Source organism: Hirundo rustica, chromosome 2, assembly GCF_015227805.2.
Source record: "Hirundo rustica isolate bHirRus1 chromosome 2, bHirRus1.pri.v3, whole genome shotgun sequence".
In the NCBI taxonomy this organism is placed as follows: Eukaryota; Metazoa; Chordata; class Aves; order Passeriformes; family Hirundinidae; genus Hirundo; species Hirundo rustica.
The window spans coordinates 78,338,080-78,359,388 of NC_053451.1; the positions used below are offsets into that span (position 1 = coordinate 78,338,080).

General features: G+C 37.8%; 1 protein-coding gene across 1 annotated transcript in view; it reads left to right on the plus strand.

The window, feature by feature from the left end:
• The window catches only part of IPO5 (importin 5), a 45,061-nt gene that overhangs the window by 13,208 nt on the left and 10,544 nt on the right, over positions 1-21,309 (plus strand). The window contains exons 7-23 of the mRNA XM_040054787.2: positions 2,476-2,598; positions 2,685-2,805; positions 6,253-6,340; positions 9,427-9,533; positions 11,879-12,003; positions 12,093-12,182; positions 12,273-12,446; positions 12,674-12,892; positions 13,347-13,430; positions 14,131-14,263; positions 14,356-14,477; positions 14,975-15,071; positions 15,561-15,733; positions 16,171-16,282; positions 16,894-16,949; positions 20,128-20,250; positions 20,826-21,045. Coding sequence (XP_039910721.1) covers positions 2,476-2,598; positions 2,685-2,805; positions 6,253-6,340; positions 9,427-9,533; positions 11,879-12,003; positions 12,093-12,182; positions 12,273-12,446; positions 12,674-12,892; positions 13,347-13,430; positions 14,131-14,263; positions 14,356-14,477; positions 14,975-15,071; positions 15,561-15,733; positions 16,171-16,282; positions 16,894-16,949; positions 20,128-20,250; positions 20,826-21,045 — 2,167 coding nt within the window. The remainder of the gene's footprint in view (positions 1-2,475; positions 2,599-2,684; positions 2,806-6,252; positions 6,341-9,426; positions 9,534-11,878; positions 12,004-12,092; positions 12,183-12,272; positions 12,447-12,673; positions 12,893-13,346; positions 13,431-14,130; positions 14,264-14,355; positions 14,478-14,974; positions 15,072-15,560; positions 15,734-16,170; positions 16,283-16,893; positions 16,950-20,127; positions 20,251-20,825; positions 21,046-21,309) is intronic.

The following is a 21,309-nucleotide window of genomic DNA, read 5'->3' on the forward strand; positions in this document are numbered from 1 at the left end:
ACTAAGTTTGATATGATAACACAGGAAGTGAATTTCTGGTGATTTTAAATTAGGCTAAATTTACATTAAAGACAGACTTCTCACTACAGTCAGAACAGCAGGTTCCTGTTGACAGTGTGAGCTGTAAACTGCGTGTGCTTTGTGGCAAGCTGAAGAAAAATTTTGCCAAATCTACTGGCATCTGCAACTGGTGGAATTCTGCTCAATCTTAAATGCAAACAGAGAGCAATTTATTCAAATCATCTGAACTTGAAAATGGGCTATAGTGTAATATAATGTAGGGCTAAGTTAAGTGTTTTGATATTGAAGTCTCTATTTGGTGGTTAGTCCCTGTCTGTGCCTTTGTCAATAATGATTTTAAATGTTGTAACTGCCCGAGAGGACCTTGGCTACACAGTACTGTGTAAGTGGTGGGGAGGCAGGGTTTTGGGTGGTCACACCGTTTGTTTTAATGTGTGGCACTTAAAAAGAATGTGGGTTTTAGATTTTGGGCTAATAGCCCACTCTGTGCACTATGACTTTCAATGCTACTATTACGCTATTTAGACACTGTAACAACACATGCACTTGGCTCGCATTTGCAAGCTTTCCTTTGCAAATACCGAGCACAGAGCTGTGTTATGAAATCTGTCTTTTTAAAGTACTTACTGCAAGAAGAACTAGATTTTCTGGCTGTGGTAACACAAGATGGATATGAAGATCCAAGTTTATAAATAGGAATGTGTTAGAATAGTGACGAGTGACCTTTGGAGACAGTTGGATGCTTTTTTTGTTGCTGTTGAAATTCATTTTGTTGAAATACTGACGTGGTAAAAAAGCTAAAAATAAAATTTTGTGTTGGCATATCAGTCCTTTCAGTACAAGATCTATAGTGGTTATGCTGGAAGTTGAGCTCCCAAAACTGACAATTGAAACTTCACCCAGAGCTTTCTCTTGCAAAGGGAGGTAAAAGCAGATAGAACTGCACTGACTTCCTTGGATGTTGTTTGATACTACAGAAAAGTACCTCTGCCTTTTAGGGCTCACTTTTTACTTCAAGCTGCTTTCTTCAGAAAATCAGTCTCACTTTAAAAAACTAGCAGAGTTGCAATGGATATAAGACACAGTATTGCAGAAAATTCCAGTAAATACTACATTGTCCTTTGAGAGAATCAGAGGGTGTTGTCGCTGTTAGACCAAAAAGCCTTTACTGTGACAGATTTTTTCAGGACATTTCTGGTACTAGAAGATGCTGTTTCTGTGTTGAAAGCATGGGTTATGTAAGTGCCATTATCAAAAATTTGAATTGTAGACTTAAATATTAAAAATCACTTAGTTACTCACTGCAAAAAGTGTTTCAACATTAGGAATACAAAATATTTTGCTAATGAAAATTCCTTTCAAAACCTCAGAAGTGAGTGTAAAGACTTTTCTTTGGAGCTTTGTTTACCTCTAGATTATAACACCATTGAATAACAGTGTTCTGTTTTGGCACTAAAATATCACCCTGATCAGTTAAAAGTAAGTTTTAAATTACTTTTCAGAATGTGGATATGTGCTAGGAAAGATAGTTGCAAAATGCTTGATTTCTTTTTCTCTTTTCCATGTCTATGACTGAAGGCTGAAAGGTCTGCTTTAATTTGGTGGCACTCAAAAGACGTCTGGAAGAAACCTCTTTCATCTTGTGGTTCCTGGTGTTTATAAGCATAAGCTATACAAAACTTTTCTCACATAACAGGCAGAAGAGGAGTTAGGATAATTTTCCTTCTTTTGGGCAGAGTTACTTTCTTTTAAATGGATTTTAAAGTTGTTGTCAGAACTTAGTGGTTTTGCATGTTGGAGCCTCTGATGTGTGACCTCAGTTCTTTCTGATTGCAGTGTTACATTTGAATATCATGAGCCATAACTTAGTTGTAGAAAACTTGTCATTTTGGAAGCTGCATGGTATCCTGTTACGGACTTATGCACACAGGTCACCATAGCAGGGTCTGACCCTGGGATGCTGCTGAAAGTTGGAGTGAAGGTTTCTAATTGATCAAATTCTATTAGTTCTCAGGTTACAACTTCAGCTGGTGCCTCCAGAGAGGGATCCCTACCCCAGTTCATGTCTCCCAACTGTACGTGTGCCACTGGTGGCCCAGTCCCCAGCCACTTACTTGTGGTTGGTGGTCTCTTGATTTCCTACTGGTTTTCACTGTGGCAGGGCTGATCTTCTGATAAATTGTCTCTTGGAATTGTCTGCTTGATTCTTATTTTCTTCATTCTGCTTGTATCTGCTGGAATCAGCTAGTTCATTGTTCGAAGCATTAGTTTTAACAAAAAGTTTACTCTGGTCAGTTCTTGTGGCCTAAGGCTTTGGCTACTTAGCTACGAATGCTAAATGAGACTGTTCAGAGAAACAAGAATACAATTAATGAAATTCCTTCTATAACACTGGTCCTATTCATAATGTTGTTTGTTTTTATTTAATCTTATCTCAATCTTATCTTTTTATAGGCTCTAAATGATTCCTGCTACCAAAATGATGATTCTGTTCTGAAATCCCTTGTAGAAATTGCAGATTCTGTTCCCAAGTATTTACGACCTCATTTAGAAGCTACTTTGCAACTAACTCTGAAGGTAAAGCTAGGAATGTTTTTAAAGAATCACTTTTTCCACCCCAAAACTTCTGTTCTAACCATCTCCTCTAATCTTTTGGGTTGTAGTTGTGTGCAGATACCAGTCTCAGTAACATGCAGCGTCAGTTGGCACTTGAAGTAATTGTGGCCTTGTCAGAAACTGCTGCTGCTATGCTGAGGAGACATACAAATATTATTGCACAAGCCAGTAAGTATTTTCCTCATTTTCTTTGTTGAAACAGTCATCCTTTGCAGTATTAAATTGACTTTGCTGTTGCTCAGTGGCAAAACCACATCCAACTGAGAGTTTGCTGGTGCTCATAACTTAAGAAAACTCAATTCAGTGTCACCTAATGGAGTAACATCTTCCTATTATGACTGTTCATAAATGAATCTGTGGCTATGCAGCACCCAAAATTTGAATAAAAATACAGTGGACTCTTATTAGATGTTTCCAAGGAAAACACTACTGGCATACTTTTCTGCTGGCTTTGGAAAATGTTACTGTAATGAAAAAAAAAAACCAAAGACATTTAGTTCTTAAGTTCTACGTTTGGAGTTTGGTATGTAGGCCAGATACTCTGTGGTGCTGGCAAGTCAAGACTGAAGGAATTCAGTATGCATGCATGTTGAGCATCAGTGGTGAGTTAAAGCTGTGAATTAAAAAATCAGATGCTGGCATAAATACATAGAAATAATCTATTGAGTCTATTTAACATGTGGATGGTAAAGTCTTTGAAGAGGCACTTTTTAAATCATGCATTATTATTATTTGAAATGCTAAAAATAAATGTCTTCTGGGCAGCCCCAGATCAATGCTGTTTGCACTGGTGTTTCTTTGTTTTAAACACTTTCTTTGACTAGATCGGGGCACTGACACAGCAGAGTAACCTGCTTCTCCCTGTCACACTTGTGTTTGTAGAGATTCTTGCTTTTTTTCTGAAACTTGCATGTAAGGCAATTTTTGCTGTGTGCTCAGCTCAAAAATACTACAGTTTTGCTGGGTGCTCAACTTGAGAAAAGTTGTATGCGTGTCACTAAAATTATAAAACTTCTTTTGGACAATGTTGTAAACTGGATCTGCTTGGCTTAAGTGTCTAAAATATTGATGAGAGTTTTGTTTGCTAGTAGAATAGTTTGGAAGAGGTTCTTCAGAACATATTTTGAAATCTGTAAGTTTTCAGAATGCTTTCTTTTCACTCCATCCTGTAGCTTGTTGGAATTATTAGTGCTTTACACTTGCTGACCCCCACATCATTACAAGCTTCTTATTTGTTCAGAAGAGAAGCACCTCTTGCCTCTTACGATTGTATTCCTACTATTTGGGGTCGCTAGTTGCTGTTTAGGAATTAAATACTTCTATAAAGGTAAAGAACCGTATGGGAATGAAATGCCTTTCATTTACAATTCCTCATAAAATTAGTCTTATGATTAACATATCACTAAGGAGAAAGACATTTATTTTGCAGAACTGGTAAAGCTGTTGTGTTCAGAAAATGATAAAAAGGTAACAAAAAGACTGATTTTGACTTGGCTTTGTGTCTTAATTTAAAAGGCTTTCTGTTTTCATTCAACTGAGAAGTTGCTAGATCACTTGATATTCACAACTAGAACTGGGACTTAAAATTGTCATCTTGTGCTGATCTTACTGAGCACAGTGCTGGTTTAGGACTGTGTGTCCTGTGCCAATTAGCTACTCAGGAATCCACTTGGATTAAGACTTCCCCTCTTGAGCTCACAGGATTGCAGAGAGTTTTATTGCTCTGATAAGAAGCAGGCTTAGTGGGCTTATGCTTAACTTGTTTGTAAGAGTCTATATATTGGCAGTAATTAAATTTTGAGGGCTTATTGGGACAATGTTGGAATTTCTATACATGCTCTACATTTTTTTGGAAAACTCTTCGTGAAACTACACTTACTGGTAGCCACATTCATGTAAAACATCAAGAAAAAACAAGATGTTGTATGTTCTAGATATAATGATGACCAGAGTGCATTGGATGAGTTTGTTCTCAGCCTTGTTTGTTAGTAGCAACAAACACTGACATGACTTTTTGGAGCCACAGAGCACTTATGTTAGATGTTGTTTGTCTTCCATATTGCATAGCTACTGTGACAATCCATGGTTCTCATGTGTGTACTTATGCATGTCTGTGTCTAAAAATCTTCTGGACTGTAATACTTTGGCAATTTTTTGAGGTCTTATGAGTGTATGTAAAACTGACATGTGGGCATCCTGCTAGAGAGATCATAGTGTCTGTTAAGCTATCTTGGTAGTATGTAAAAGCCCTCTGGAGGTTTTTGAGGCCACAGAAGATTCTCTGTCTGAAAATACATACCCACATCAAGCAAATAAATCCATAATTTGATCTTTTTTTGATACTTGTGCTGTCAGTGAGCAGTACATTTTTCTGTCATCAGTTGACCAGAAGTTTCTCATCTGTCCAGATGTGTGGTGGTGAATTTGCTTAGGGTGTTGCCTCTGTGGTAGATTACAATAGTGCAGGTATATTATGAAATTCAGCAGTTGCTGTTTACTTGATCAGTTCCAGTAAATCTCATTAGCAGCATGAACAGTTACTGGGTGCTTAACTAATTTTTCAGGTAGGTTGCTGTAAAGGGTAGTTACCTGTGATGGCTGTCTTCAAGATGTGTGGTAGGCTGTGCTAAAAAGATTGTTAAAGGTCAGAGGTTGAGTATTTGACTGAAACCTTTTGTTTCCAGGTCAAAGTGAAACTTTGTTGCATAAATGATACTAAATTCAAACAACTTCTCTGAGTGATTGGTGTGTAATACAGAGTAAAGAAGTGCTTAAGAGCACCTTACTTTGCTCTGAAAGTGCAAGGTAGACTTTTCACTCCTTGTGCTTCAAGGGCACAGCAACTTCTGCAGACTTAGAGTGGAGAAACCACTGTGCTCCTTCCTCCTGTGAGAACTCGTAATAGGTGATGCTTATTGCACCGTAGTTTAATGCTGTGATGAGATTGTGTAATAGTTTCTTTAAAGACATAGAATGAGAAGAATGGACAGAATCAATCTACAGAGGTGGAAGCAGAAAACTGGTGGATTATAATGTGCAAGATATGTTCATTATACAAAAGAAAAATTTGCATTTGGTGGGAAAAAGAAAATCTCAAGTTCTAAACCACGGCCTCATTGTAAGAGAAAAGCTTTATGCTAAGTGACCACTGTATAAATAGTTAACAAAATTTATTCTGTTAATAAAACTAAGGGTTCACTAGTATTCTTTCATAATTAATACTCTTTCATTAGTAAATGTTCAAAGGATGATGTCAGAGTTTCAGAAAAATTAAGGAAGTATATCAGAGTTCTTAAAGGCATATAATACAGTTTTTAACTCTTTCAAGAATATAGACTTTATTAAGGAATTTGCTTTTTATAATTGCCATGATATTTTGAGTCTTGGTAACTTAGACACTCAAGATTTTTTTACTCTCAATTTGAATGTTCGGAAAATACTTCTCTGGCAATCAGTTCTGGATAATTAGTTGATGCAGTGTGACAGACCATTGCTACTGGAAGAAAAGGTGTTTTTCTTCAAAAATGTTTGAAAGGAGAAAACTTGAAGTTCATACTTGTTATTTGAGAATCTCTTTTAAGAGATTGGACTGAGTTTAAAAGTGATTTTTTTCAGTTCCTCAGATGTTAACAATGATGGTTGACTTGGAAGAAGATGAAGATTGGGCAAATGCAGATGAGCTTGCAGATGATGATTTTGACAGGTAATTATGAAACCAGTTGTTTCAATGTGTTATCAAGGCTGTGGCTAAAGGCACATTTAAAGTGCAGAATGCAAATGCCTGTAGTGCATCACTTTTTCTTTATTCAAATAACTATTGTAATATTGTTCCTTCAGTCATGAGTAGCTTATTTGTAGGTTACTTAGGTAGTGTTCAGCAAGGAAGTAAATTATTTCAGTTTTCATATTTGCTGTAATTAGAAAAGTTGCATGTCCCCATGTTTGCTGTTTTGTACTGTTGTAACTTTTTTAAGCCTTTAGCTTTTGTTTTTTCTGTCATTTATATTACTCAGTTCAGAAGTCAGTGTCTCATAATCCTCTAAATTGAGGGCTAATCCTGAAGTTAGATGGAAGCCAGGTTGAAGCATATTGACCTGTTCAATCATTCCACAACCAAATTCTTTGTATTTTTCTGTATCTATACCCTTGAAAATGTGTTGCTTTAGAAAAAAGATGATTTTGGAAGGGTGTCATCATGCATGGCAGTGTTCCTTGTTGGATTTCACCTAGTCCAAAAATACTACAATTTTGCTATTATTTTACATCCCTTGGTGTGGCTAGCAATAGCTTATCTTGTTGTGTGTTAGGCAAGAAAGATCTAAAGATGTCCTGTCATTTGGATTTGCTAATTCCTATGTGCTTTGTAGTTTGCTCCAACTTTTTACTAAGATAGTGGTTTGCATACAGTATCCTGTTACATTTGCTCTTGTCCAGCTACTGTTAGAGTGAAGTGGAAGAAAGCAGAAATAGGTGTAGGAGGTAACTATCTCCACACTTCTATAAAGACATGGATGTTCATTTACCAGTCTAGACACTTCTTTGACATACCTGGGTCATGCAGACTCATATGTAATTAGTGTTTTGAGACAATTTATCTCAGATCATTTAGAGATCTTCCCAGGAAAACAGACAATAGAATAGATGTTCATTTACCCTGAGCTGTAAAGCAGCTTCTAACAGGTAGCAGGCATATAAAGACACCTGTAGAACTGATGCATAAGAATTTATGGAATAATCCATTTTATCTTTGCCTTACTTGAAATAATCTTTTTAGTTCACTTTGATTATGAAATTGAAAGTGAACTGTCTTTCCTTCTATCCCTCACGTAGTAGACCGTACCCTTCTAACCTGTTTCCTCAGTGCTGAAGTTTTGCTATACAGGTGTCAGACACCGCCACTACATTCAGGTTTGTTAAGTATTTGAATCTTTTCAGTCAATAAAATTTCAAGGGGGAATAGAATATTCAAGTTCATATCCTTGTCAGGCCTTTCAGGGCGTGGAAATTTATGCAGATGACTTGCTTTAGGCAGCTTAGTAAGTATGCTGAATCATGCACTTGAGGCATGCCATTTTCTCTTTATTGTCAGCAGAGTAACTTTGCACTTCTAAATACAGCTTAGCTGCCTATGGATTTTGTGATGAAAATTTTCCTTTTCTATGTTAGAAGTCACAAGTAGACTGGGCACAGATCAGAAAACAAGTTATGCTTGACAGCCTTAGCCTGAAGGAGCTCCTTTGGCCCTCGAAGTAATAGGAGAGCTTGAGGCTTAGACACAAACTACTGGACATGAGCTGATTTCTGGTGATCCTGTGTGTGAGGGCAGTTTTTCTTCTCACAGGGTCACTCTCACCATTGAAGCTCACCTTTTTGGAGAGCTCAGTGGCTCATGTGCATGCTAATGTCTCCTGGTGCTTGAGTCTTTGTAGCTTCATAAGACTGAAATTTTTGTGCAGTCCCAGGAGCAGGCTAATGATCGTAAGGCTGCGCCCTAGTTAGGGTGTGTTCAGATCTGATTAAGGGGGATATGAGTCAGCCCACACAAAGCAGCAGGGAATGCTTTAGCATTTCCAGTTTTTTGTTGCTCTGACTTCATAAAGGAGTGAAATTCTAAAGGAGGAAAAGATTAATCCAATTTCCTCTTTTCTTGGCAAAAGCCTGCAAACATTAGAGGGAGATGTGTGGTCATTTTTATGAGATAAACTGTCTTTATTTCTTGAAACTGAATGCATGAATTAATGGTGGGAAGAAAGCTCAAGGAATGGAATTTCAGATGAAAGCTGTTGTTAACTTCAGTGAGTTTGCTCCTGTTTAACTCCATGTGCCCATGCTCCATTGTCCTGCTGGTGATATGTCTGTTTATTTGAACATGACTGATCTGAGAGGAACAAATATAATGCTGTCAATATCTTTTCACAATCACCTTTGTTCACCACATGTGAGTTTCTAGATTGTGGCTTTAATGAGACTTGAGGATTCAAGCACAGTAATTTGAAGACCTATTTCTGACCCAGCTGACTGCAACTTTAAAGAAGAGGCAGATTGATCCCTTTCTGGACCATTACTCAGTTTTTTCATCATCATGGATGTCTAGGATGGACTGTAATAACCTTGAGTTACTACTCTGCCAGTCATACCCAGACTGTAACAGTAGTTATCTGTGTCCTGGAAACTTTCTTCCTTCTTTGTAGGGAATAATTCCATTGAATGGGACAAATCATTTTGCACAGAAAATGTTGGGCTATTTTAAGTTCTGTAACTGGTCAAGGGTCACAAATTCCTCACCTGGAGTGGACGTTTTCTGCCTGAGTCGTTGACAAGAGACCATGCTACTGATTACAACCATACAAGAAAGGTCTCGTGTGCCAAAGCTTGAATTCTACTGATTCACCTGAATCATAGCAAGTCTGAACTGGTTTATGTTCTCATGACAAAAAGGCAATGGCCAGTATTATGGCTTCATTCATTGCAAATTTAGTTTCATCTTTCTAGGTGTGTGTAACTGCTATGTAATTCAGTCTGTACCTTCAGATCTAGCGCTAGTAAGACTCAAGTTTCTTTGTCAGTAGGCTTAATCAGTGGCCTGCAGATAACAAATGTTTCAATGAATAGTAAATAACTATTTTGTGACTGTTGTGTGTGTTTTTAGATTTGGGTATGGTTTGTTTACTTAAAGAGGCTCGTGTTTTCACTAGTTTGAAGACTAGAACTGCAGGGAAGAGCACTCTGTTGGACTGTTTGTTTTATTGTAGATGTCAAACCACTGATATTTGTGTAATTGATGTTTAGCAATGCAGTGGCTGGTGAGAGTGCACTGGACAGGATGGCATGTGGCCTTGGAGGGAAACTTGTTTTGCCTATGATTAAAGAACATATTATGCAAATGCTTCAGAATCGTAAGTAACTGCCATTTTCTTTTATTATTTTTTAACATTCTGTCCTTTCCAGGAACTTCAGTGCCTCTTAAGCCTTCGTGTTTAGCTACTTGATATGTTATAATACATTTCCACTTTTGATCTCAACAGCAAAATCTGTAAATGCTGTGAATTTGAAAGTTCTCTTAGACCAATTTATTAAACTTATATAGAGTGCATTACAACTTTTTTTTCTGATACATGGACAGCTGAGCAGAGATGTCATTAAAAAAAAATACAGGGTTTTTTTTAACATTAGGAGTTACATAAAATAAGGGAAGATTTGGGATTTTTCTATTTCAAAATATTCTCTCTAAATCCCTAAACAGACACTCACAGTGCCTTAAGTTTGTCTAAAGTGCCACTTGTTTTTCCATACCTCAGTGTTTTTGCTTCTTCAGAAGTGCTGCATTTAAGTGAAATTTTAACATGTTACAGTTCGTAGAGGAAATATTGTTGGTTTTTTTTCCCTGGAATTTGATAGACAGAGGTCCATTGGTAGTCTGTCTTTTTGGTATGTTGATCTTAATACTTGTTTCATGAGGTGCTTCCATATATTCTTATCAGTTCTTTTTTATGTTTCTTTTCCTCTTAAAATACCTGTAATGCCTGCTCAGCCAGTGATTCAAAAAAATACTGTGCATTGCTTTCATGTGCTTTCACTTGACCTGTGGTTTGAGCCTTTGGAGTAGAAGATAACACAGAAGTTCTGGGTACTATTTCTGCCTTTGTGGTTTAAAACCCAGTCCAGAAAGGCTGTTAGCATTTTGGGTATGGAACAGAGGGCTACTCAAAGTGGCACCTGCTGTGTGTGAACACTTACAAAATCTGTTTGGAATTAAAACAGATTTTTTTAATAAAGAAAGTTTTATTAATGAAATGAGCTAACCTGACCCAGTGTTGGTAGCTTCTAGGCTAGCAATTTGCTAATTTTGTAGTACATTCAGAGAAGTGTAGAGTCTAATCACTGAAAGACCTGACTCCTGTGAAGGGGAGATCATACAATTCATGCCTCATGCTTGTTTTCTTGTGGGTCAGAGCTGTCCATAACCATTAATATTCTTTGGAGAAGGGAAATGCAAAAGATGTTACTTGGATTGGAAGCTCTCACTGGTAGGGACTTGGGAGGAAAGATGAAGACACTTTGATTAAAACTTGACAGTACTCTCAGAAATCAAATTTTCCTTCTCCTATCCCCTCTTTTCAAATAGTTATTGAAATAATAATTTAAGACTTTGGAGTTTTGGTTGGGTGGCCAGATGGTCCAAAGAAGATTGTGTTTCATTTTGTAGATTCATTAGTTTGGGATACCTGCTAACAGTAATGCAGTGGGAGTCACAAGGTGACTTAATTAGGTAGGCTTAATTAGGACATCCAGTGAACTGTAAAAGAAGTTTTTCCTCTTGTACCTTTTGTCAAGATGATACTTCATCGATCCTGGTCAGACAGAAGCTTGAGTGTCAGGATTCTATTGCTATGAATTGTGATGTTCTTCATTCCAGGAATGTAATATATTACTAGCCATAATGAAATATTGTGCTGTTTGGGAGATAAGTTCTGTAACATGCCTTTCCCACGGGTCATGTGGTAAATCTGTTTATTCTTTTGGTTTTCTCTTCTGTAATCCCAGTGATTTCTAGCACAGAGAAAGATTTTTGTAAAAAAGAAATAAAAGAAATTGGAGTTTCTCACATCTTACTCAATAAAAAAGAGAGAGGGGCATGAAAGCTTCATTTCAACAATACCCACTACCCTGAGAATAAGCTAATACGACTTGGAAGTGGGGAAAGTTTACATCATTAGTGGAATGTTACTCTTCTTACAGCCTTGAGAAAACTGCTGAAAAGTTTAGTACCAATCATTTATTTGTTTAAAATTCAGGTGTTTTTTGAGTCATTAGACCTTTAAATTGAGGAAGATATGGGCTCTTCCGATGATACTAAAACAGAAAAAATGTGGGGGAGAGGGAAATAAAAATATTAAAAATACTGTCCTGATGTTTGCCTGGTCAGCTCATTTAATTAAGATGCAGTTTCCAGGTATTAGTACTATGTACATACTTGCATCAGCAGTTAAGAATTCTTTTTTCTAGGTCTGTATTTGGCCTGGATTAGACACTCAATTTTTTGTGCATCTCTGGAAGAATGTATGAGGAAAATTGAAAAGTATTTAACAAATTGAGTAGATGCATTAACTTCCCTTCCATCACCTGTTCTTCACTCTGCCTCCTCTTGTGTCCCCCAGCCCCTGCAAAGAAAAGGTGATTCATCTTTGTAGTTCTTGGTAGTTTCCAAGACGAGTAACACTTCATTTTCACTCTTCTGTAGCTGACTGGAAGTACAGGCATGCTGGTTTGATGGCACTCTCTGCCATTGGAGAAGGTTGCCACCAACAGATGGAGGGAATTCTAAATGAAATCGTTAATTTCGTTTTGCTATTCCTTCAGGATCCTGTGAGTATAGTTCTAATAATGATTTCAAAATGTTTTCATTTCTGCTCTCACGACTGCTTGTTAACTGTTTGACTGAAATACTTTTTCAGCATCCCAGAGTAAGATACGCCGCTTGTAATGCTGTTGGACAAATGGCAACTGACTTTGCACCTGGGTTTCAAAAGAAATTTCATGAGAAGGCAAGTAGTAGAGTAGTAGAGAAAAAAAAAAAGGTAAATTTATGTCCCCTTCAAAAACTTGTTGTCTGAAAAGGAGTATTTCTTTCTCAGGTGATCGGAGCTCTTCTGCAAACCATGGAGGATCAAGGCAGCCAGCGTGTTCAAGCCCATGCAGCTGCAGCACTCATAAACTTCACCGAAGATTGTCCCAAGTCACTGCTTATTCCATATTTGGATAATCTAGTGAAGCATCTTCATTCCATTATGGTGATAAAATTACAAGAGGTATAATACACTGAACAAGTTGTATGATGGAGGGTAACCTTGTTACATAGGCAGAATAAGTATAGCTGAACTAAGACTTCAGAAATGAGCCAGTATACAGATCTACTGATGTTGGTCTAAACTGGCGAGAATTAGTATATGTGTAAGAGCAGATTTTTACATTTGGCATGTTTTTAAGTAAAATCTGTGCTTTTGAAATATAACACTTCATTCTTCTTCTTTCCAAGTTGATACAGAAAGGCACTAAGCTTGTTTTGGAGCAAGTTGTGACTTCAATTGCATCAGTTGCGGATACAGTAGAGGAAAAGTTTGTTCCCTACTATGATTTATTTATGCCCTCCTTAAAACACATTGTTGAAAATGCTGTTCAGAAGGAATTAAGACTTCTACGAGGAAAGACTATTGAATGCATCAGTCTAATTGGTCTTGCTGTTGGGAAAGAAAAGGTAAGTTTAGATTTTATATAATGGTCTAAATATATTTTTAAATGCTTTGTCTTTTTTGTGGTATTAGCACTAAATTAATATAATGACTTGTTAAACATACACATATATCGTTGCTGATTTCTGTGCTTATATTTCTGTTTCTGAAACAGTATTGCTGCTTAGCTTCACAAATTTGCAATAGAATCTTATTTTTGCTTAAGTAATTCTTGTCACACTGAAAAATGTTGAAAGCAAGAATTTTTTAGCAAGAATTTTTTCTTTGAGTTTTTGGTTTGGTTTGTTTTGGTTTTTTTGCCTTAGGCAGTGTCAGGAGCAAAATTTATGCAGTTCAAAGGAAACTTGGTATAGTTTTGTATGTGGATGCCTGAAAAAGTTTGATTTAAGTGAGCATTTAAGTCTCTGAGAAGTAGCATCTTAATTTGCCTTTAAAAACATAGTTGTTTCCCGTGTCTAGTTTATGCAGGATGCATCAGATGTAATGCAGCTGTTATTGAAGACACAGACAGACTTCAGTGATCTAGAAGATGATGATCCGCAGGTATGTTAAAATCATCTCTCTGTGGCTCATTGGTATTAAAAACATTCCTTGTATGCATGATGTTTCTGCCCCCTCCCTGGCCCTTCAGGCTAATTTTCCAGCCTGTCTTACAAAACTTGACATTGAGATGGCCCTAGAATCTTTCACAGAAGCGTGGTTAGGAAATGAGACTTCCAGGACCTATATTTGCAGAAGAAATTTGAGCTTACTGTCACCTTCTTATAAATAGATCAACAAGACTTGTTAAGCAGCTGTTCTAATGAGCAGAGAGCTATTTTAACTTGTACATTTGAAAACAAATGCTCCTCTGAAAAGGTGGTACTGCGCCTTTTACTTTTTGCTCTATTTTACCATTTTCAGGAATGTGGCTTGGTAGTATTAAATCTGGGAAACATTTCAGAAAAAAAAATTGTTTTTTAGAACAAGCACTTGCAATGCAGTCAGGAATCTTAAACTGTCACATTTTTACATCTGTAGCAACTTCCATCAGAGGTGCTGTCAAGGTGTGTTAGACTTGGGATGTCTTTTTAGGATGCATTTTTATGTGGATTGCATGTTGGATTACATCTCTTTGATATAAACTTTATGGACTGCTGACAAATTCTTTTCAGAAGTCCTATTGTATTTCCCTTATGCTTTCCTTTTAAGTATGCATTAAAATAAAATGTGAGACATGAAAATTCTGCCTTCTCTTTTCTAGATTTCTTACATGATCTCTGCATGGGCCAGAATGTGTAAAATTCTTGGAAAGGAATTTCAGCAGTACCTTCCTGTTGTCATGGGACCTTTAATGAAGACTGCATCCATTAAACCTGAAGTAGCTCTTTTAGACAGTAGGTTTAAGATGATGTTTTGCTTGAAAGTATACTGAAATGAATGATTTTGTAGCACTTTCAGATTGTTTTTCCTCCCCTCTGTATAACAGCACAAGATATGGAGAATATGAGTGATGATGATGGCTGGGAATTTGTAAACATAGGTGATCAGCAGAGTTTCGGAATTAAAACTGCGGGCCTTGAAGAAAAAGCAACTGCATGCCAAATGCTGGTAAGTAATAAAACTGTTTTGGTCATCTGTGTGTTTCTAGTCAATCAAGTCTGAAGCCAAAGTCTGTAACCAAAGTACTCTTTTCTGTCTCACATGAAAGAGTTTTTTGGGTGATACTGCTTAGTTTGGATTACAGGCACTTAGTTGCATATGGTTTACTCAATTAAAAATAGTTTATTTAGTCAGGAGCTTAAAATTTTTAAAATGAACAGGTGGTTTTCTTTTGTTAGCAAAACCTAAGGAATTGGATGTTAAAAAGTAGGACTTTTTTGCAAATATTGCTGTTTTGGAATTTGGTTTGAAAAATACATGCATGCCCTAAGGGTTTCTCAAATTACCACAATTGATGGGGAAGGTAAATGGGATATTAAATGGGTTTTTTTTATAAACTAAAAAAACCTTGCTCTTTTAACAATCAATCTCCCTCTCACTTTTACATGGTTGAAAAATATAAGTCTTTTCCCTTAAAAGAGGCATATCTGTGCTCTATTTTTCAGGTTTGCTATGCAAAAGAGCTAAAAGAAGGATTTGTGGAATACACAGAGCAAGTTGTAAAGCTGATGGTTCCATTGTTGAAGTTCTATTTCCATGATGATATCCTATTAACAAATTCCACTGGGAAAGTGGAAGCTTAGATTCTAAGTTGTGCTTGCTGTTTTCCTAAATTAATTGAAAGTGTTAGTGTTAAGATAGTCTGTGACTTTATAGCAGAAATGGTTGAGAATATGCTCGGAGTATAGCAGAAAATGTTGGTTTACACACCCTATTTTAGGCAATGTATTCCTATGTTTCCCCCTAGTTTCTTTTAAAATAACCAATCAGTAGAAAAAGTGATGTTTGTGTAACCAAGCAGAAGAGAGCCTGGAACAGCTTTTCTGTCATGGCCTGAAACATACTTGAAGTCACTTCTAAATAGAAGACAGCGTAATTTTCTTATGATTTAATCTAATTAAGAAATCAAATGCATGGATTGCAATGAAATGAGTTTTGGGTAGAAAACTTAAGAACTTCATTATGGTGGTGGGGTCTTATATTCTAAGCACTTTGTTGGTGTTGATTGCTGTATTTCCTTAATAATGACACGTGTCCGAGTGGCAGCAGCAGAGTCAATGCCCCTCCTTCTTGAATGTGCCAGGGTTCGTGGGCCGGAGTACCTCACACAGATGTGGCACTTCATGTGTGATGCTCTCATCAAAGCCATTGGGACAGAGCCAGAGTCTGATGTCCTCTCAGAAATAATGCATTCTTTTGCAAAGGTAGTGTTCTTACTGATACCATGGCGTTACTGTTCTTAGCTTTTTGAAATAAGAACAGAAATGTTTGGTGTTCCGTTAAATGGCTCAAATAAATGCAAGGCTTCCTCTACAGGAAATTTGTTGTGACTATAAATGTTGTTAAACTGATGGAAAAAGTTGTATTTTGCTTTGCAAGAATACCAAAGTATTAACCTAAAACAGTTACCGAATTTTTTTCATTTTAACCGCAAGTGACTGAAATTATGGGTGTGAAATATACAGTGGTACTATGCCTTACTTGTGTAATTCGAGCATTGATTACAGTATGACTGTTCTTCTAATATTGTTCCTGCTAGTGATCCAGAGCATGTATTAATATTCTTTGTGTGCTTAGATTTCGTTAAGGACTGCTCATTTTAAATTTTCAAGCTGAAAAACTGGTTGTTTTATTTCACAAGTGCATTGAAGTAATGGGAGATGGATGCCTTAACAACGAACACTTTGAAGAACTTGGAGGAATACTGAAAGAAAAACTAGAAGAGCACTTTAAAAATCAAGAATTAAGACAGGGTAGGTTAACCCAAATCCTGTTAAACATGTGGTGTGGCTGTTCTTTAAAGCAGAATTTCTAATTATTTTTGAACACAGAAAAAACCTCCTTAGATTTCATTGATTTGTATATTTATGTAAACTAATTGGACTGTGAACCAACAGAACCCATGAGTTGTATTTGTAAGCTCTTGGAGGATGAAGATGGCATCATTTTCAGCAATACTGTAGTTTTAGCAAAAGTTAACAGACATTTATTTGAAAGACAGTGCACATCTGTGGTGTTATCATTTCCATGGGTTTTTTTCATCTGAAGTCTTTGCAGTTTTCTCAAAGCAATAGTAGTTTCTTGTTTCTAAGCACTTTTCTTGTCTTTGTGGACAAGCTGGTGTGTTTGTTTCTATTTCATGTGCATTTTTGCATATTCTTAAACTGAGCTGTCCTGTACTTCTTCCTTTTCTGTGAAAGTTTTTTGAAGCTTCTTAAAAATTGAAAATTCCTGCTGCATCTTCAGCCACTGTCTCCTGTTTTCTAAATTTCTTTCTGCATAATTTTTCCCTTTCACAGGCTTCTTATGCAGTTATAGAAAGGTAGTGGTTTAATGTGTTGTTTCTGGTTTTTCTTTAATTTAGTAAAAAGACAAGATGAAGACTATGATGAACAAGTTGAAGAATCATTACAAGATGAGGTAAGTTAGTTTGAAGAGGTTTTCTACTCATCAAGCACCAGGATGGAAATACTGCACAAATATGCTTTCCACGCATTTAGGGCATAGTGCATCCTCAGAGTTATTTCTTCATAGAAGAATCTTGTTACCATAATCCTTCAAAACTTTCGGTAAGAAACGGGTCACACTATATTTGTGAATTAGAAAATATGAAAGGTTTCCTTGTCTGATATGCTGAAGTAAGAAGTTCAGGGTATAGCTTTTTGTTTTCTTCATCTGCTCAAACAATTCTTGGATGACATTAGCACTGATACAGATTTGACAGCAGATTATTTAATTACAGAATAAACTGAGTTGGAAGGGACCCACAAAGACCATCGACCCCAGCTTCTGCCCCTGCACAGGGCATCCCAAGAATCGCACCATGTGCCTGAGAGCATTGTCCAAATACTTTGTGAGCTCTGTCAGGCTGATGCTGTGATCAGTTCCCTGGGGAGCCTGTTCCAAGGTCCAACCACCCTCTGGGTGAAGAGCCTTTTTTCTGATATCCAACCAAAACTTTTCTGGACACAACCGGAGGCCATTCCCTCGGGTCCTGTCACTGCTACCACAGAGAAGAGCTCAGTGTCTGCCCCTCCTCTTCCCCCAGAGTGAGGAAGTTGTCACTGCAGTGAGGTCATCCCTTGGTTCTAGCCTTGGTGACTTGCTTTTTCTTTGAGCCTTGCAAGCTGGGTGGCTCTTAACCTTGGGCCTCTATACCTCTGATCCCAAGACATCTGGTGTGTCATGTCAGTAGCCTGTCTCAAAAAGAATAGGCCAAGAACAGTATCAGAAAAGGACAGCAGGATAAACAGCTGCCATCACATGACTGCTTACGAGAGAATACCAAAGTGACTACTTAACTACTTAAACATTAGCATACCAAAGTGAGTTAATTTAAATTGGAGGTAATTGTAGAAGAAATACAATAATTTTATTAAATCATTATTAGTATGGGGAGAGAGAGAGTAATAATGAATGATTGCTGCGTATAACATGAGACAAAGGATGCTCTCAGTAAATCTAAGAATTAAGAAATTTTTTTGCTGCACAATGAATGAAGCTTGATCACATGAGTTTACCTAACTGTATGCAGACTCCAGAAATCATACATCCATATGTAAACACTGTTTTAATAATAGTGTGGTTCTTAAGCCTCTTTTAGGCTTTTTAGAATTAGGCCAGCATTCAAGAGAATAGACTTTTGTTGCCTCTTAAGACCCTTTTGTTTCCTATGTGTCACTCTGTACTGAGAAAAAATGCAGGCAGGCAGCAGTTTCAGAAAAGATGAGTCCCTATTCTGCAACAGAGTTGCAAGACATTTTAGAAAACGTTCTAATGTTTGCTGATTTTTCTGTAAAGTCTGGAGAAAGACTTGTCTACATTGCCCTGTGAAAGGAGTGGGGGGGATGAGGACATCACTTGCCATATGAACAGAATTAACAAACAAGTAACGTTTGGAGATACACCTTTGGTCTCAGAGTATGTTTATGTAGCCCTTACCTCAAGGCAGCAGAAATATAAGAAGCACAGGAGTCTTGAAAGTTACTCAGACTGTAGTTTCAGATCCAACCCTCACTTCAGCAATAACTAAACTGCTGATTTGGTAGAGAGCGGAATGCGTACACCAAGCAAGAGTAACAGTCTTCCCCGAGCATCTGTTATCAGCTATTGGTCAGCAGGCTGTACCAGGCTAGATGAACCTTGTGGTGTGCTGCAGCAGTTCTCTACCTCTTAATGTCACTGTGTGCATGTTCCAGGGTTCCTCCTTGAGTTGTGCCTTGACAATGCAGAAATTGGCTCACTAGGAAGGCTTTAAATATCCAGATGTGGGAAGCTGCCTGTTTCACAAGAAATAGTTACTAGTTTGTCACCAGAAGGTGAGAAAGGTGAAGGTCACTCGCGACCAGAAATTAGCTGTACTGTTCTCCCTGCCTGTTAAAGTATAAACAGGTTAAAGGGACCATTCTGAGTACAACAGAAGTTGCTGTAAAAGAAAGTTCGTTTTCCAGCATAAGTGTGTCCAGGGAATAATCCTAACCTGTATATATAACTTGAATTTATATCTCTTAGGTAAAGCTCTTCATTTGACCAGTTTGATATATTAACTGGGCAAGATGAAAAATTAAACAAGAGGAGGAGAATAGTATTTGTTGTTTTTTTGCCATAAAGGCAGTTATCCATTTACTTTTCCATAAAAGCTTCTTATGGTATACGTAAGGCACAGAAGAGGGAAAAGGCCTTTTGCCTTCTGTAAAGAGAATCGTCGAAGCAGTAAATTTGCACAAGACAGTTTTGTCTTGATCTGATTTATCTCTGCCTGAAACAAATCTGCAAGTCCTAGGCAACTGAGTTCTAGCGATGCACTTAGATTTTTAAGAAGGGTGAAACGGAGGACTCCTGGAACTACCAGACTGTCCATCTCACTTTGTGCCCAGTACAATCATTGAACAAATTTTCCTGGCAGCTGTGGAAGACAGGGAGGTAATTAGAGACAGCTGATACAGCTTCCAAAATGCAAATCATGCCTGGTTAATTTAGTGGGTTCTGTGATGGAGTGATTGTATTGATGGATTAAGGAAGATTAAGGAAGAACAACTGATGTCACCTGTCTTGACTTCTGTAAGGCCTTTAAGAAGGTCCCACACAATGTTCTTGTGACCCATTTGAGGAGATCCGTATTTGATGAATTCAGCAGTTAAGGAATTGACTGAGTGGCCATGTTAAAAAGGTTCCATTCAGTGCCTCAATATCCACATGACAGTAACAAGTGATGTCCCTTGAGACACTGGAACATGTTGCCTAGAGAACGGTGTTGGGTGCCCCCATCTTGGGAATCATCAGGGCCAGGTTGGATGGAGCTCTGAGCAATCTGGTCTAATGGGAAATGTCCCTGGTGGTGGGATATGTCCCTGCCCATGGCAGGGGCTTTGAAACTAGATGATTTTTAAGGTGCCTTCCAACCCAAAACATTCTGTTATTCTATCATTCTGCAATTAGGCAAAGAATTGAAAATTAGTGAACTTTTAAAAAATTGACTTTACAAAAAGAGTCATAAACCAACTTTTTTCCATTAGTTTAGACACCTTAGCATTTCATGTGAGTTCTACTCCATTAAAGATTGTTAGTCTTCATGTGAATTGTATCCTTTTCCTTTCAGGATGACAGCGACGTTTATATTTTAACTAAAGTATCAGACATTTTGCACTCAATATTCAGTAGTTACAAGGAGAAGGTACTGCCATGGTTTGAAAGGTTACTTCCACTAATTGTCAACCTAATTGTAAGTACCTTTTCTTCCTCTAATTTAAATTTTGTTATTTTTTCTGGTGCTTTAATATGGCTTCCATGCCGAAGTCTTAGAGAACTTGGTAGATAGAATGTAGCAATTACTGTTTTACAAAATAGAAGGTTTATTCTAGATCAAGGGTGAAGTTGTTACCATATGCTTTTTGATCGGGTCGCTGCTCTGCTACTTAAAATCTGTGTTGCAAGATGCAGAATCGTTGACACACACAACTGTTCTGAGAAATTGAATTTCCTTGAGACTATCCAGTATCTCAAAAATGGATTCCAAGAGAAGGGACAAAAAAGTATCGCAGACTCATAGGGAAAAATTGAGACTGAGATATGTAATGGAGTGTGAAATAGAGGTGCAAAGATAGGCACCTGGATTTTGTTTTGTTTGTGGTATTGCTGGAATGATCACTACCGCAAATTACCTGGTTTTAGGATTGAATTTCATCCACAGAGATTTTAACAAAAGCATTAGACCACAGTTCCTGTGCTAGCTGTTGATGCAATCATTGGCTGTACAATAATCTCAAGGCGTTCAGCTGTTGGGTGTTTGTGCCGCAGTGTCCGCACCGGCCGTGGCCAGACCGGCAGTGGGGGCTGTGCATTTTTGACGATGTGGTGGAGCACTGCAGCCCCGCCTCCTTCAAGTATGCCGAGTACTTCCTGAGGCCCATGCTGGAGTCGGTGTGCGACAGCAGCCCCGAGGTTCGGCAGGCGGCTGCCTACGGAGTGGGAGTGATGGCGCAGTTCGGCGGGGACAGCTACCGGCCCGTCTGCCCAGGTACGGACCCGCGGTGACGGGGCTCTCTGAATGTGGGGATCGGGGGAAGAAATGAGAATGGCTCACCTTATGGTTGGCGAGGTCTCTTCCCCTTGGCAGTGAAATAGATTGCCAGTATTGCCTGTGTCGTACACTGGTGATGGATTGATAAAGTACCTGAGTTTCTCAGGCTTTTATTCTTGTTCCGCTTAGTAGCGTTTCTGTTGCAGCGCCTAACTGCTTAGCAAACTTGATTTACGTACTCTTTTTTAAAATATGATCTGG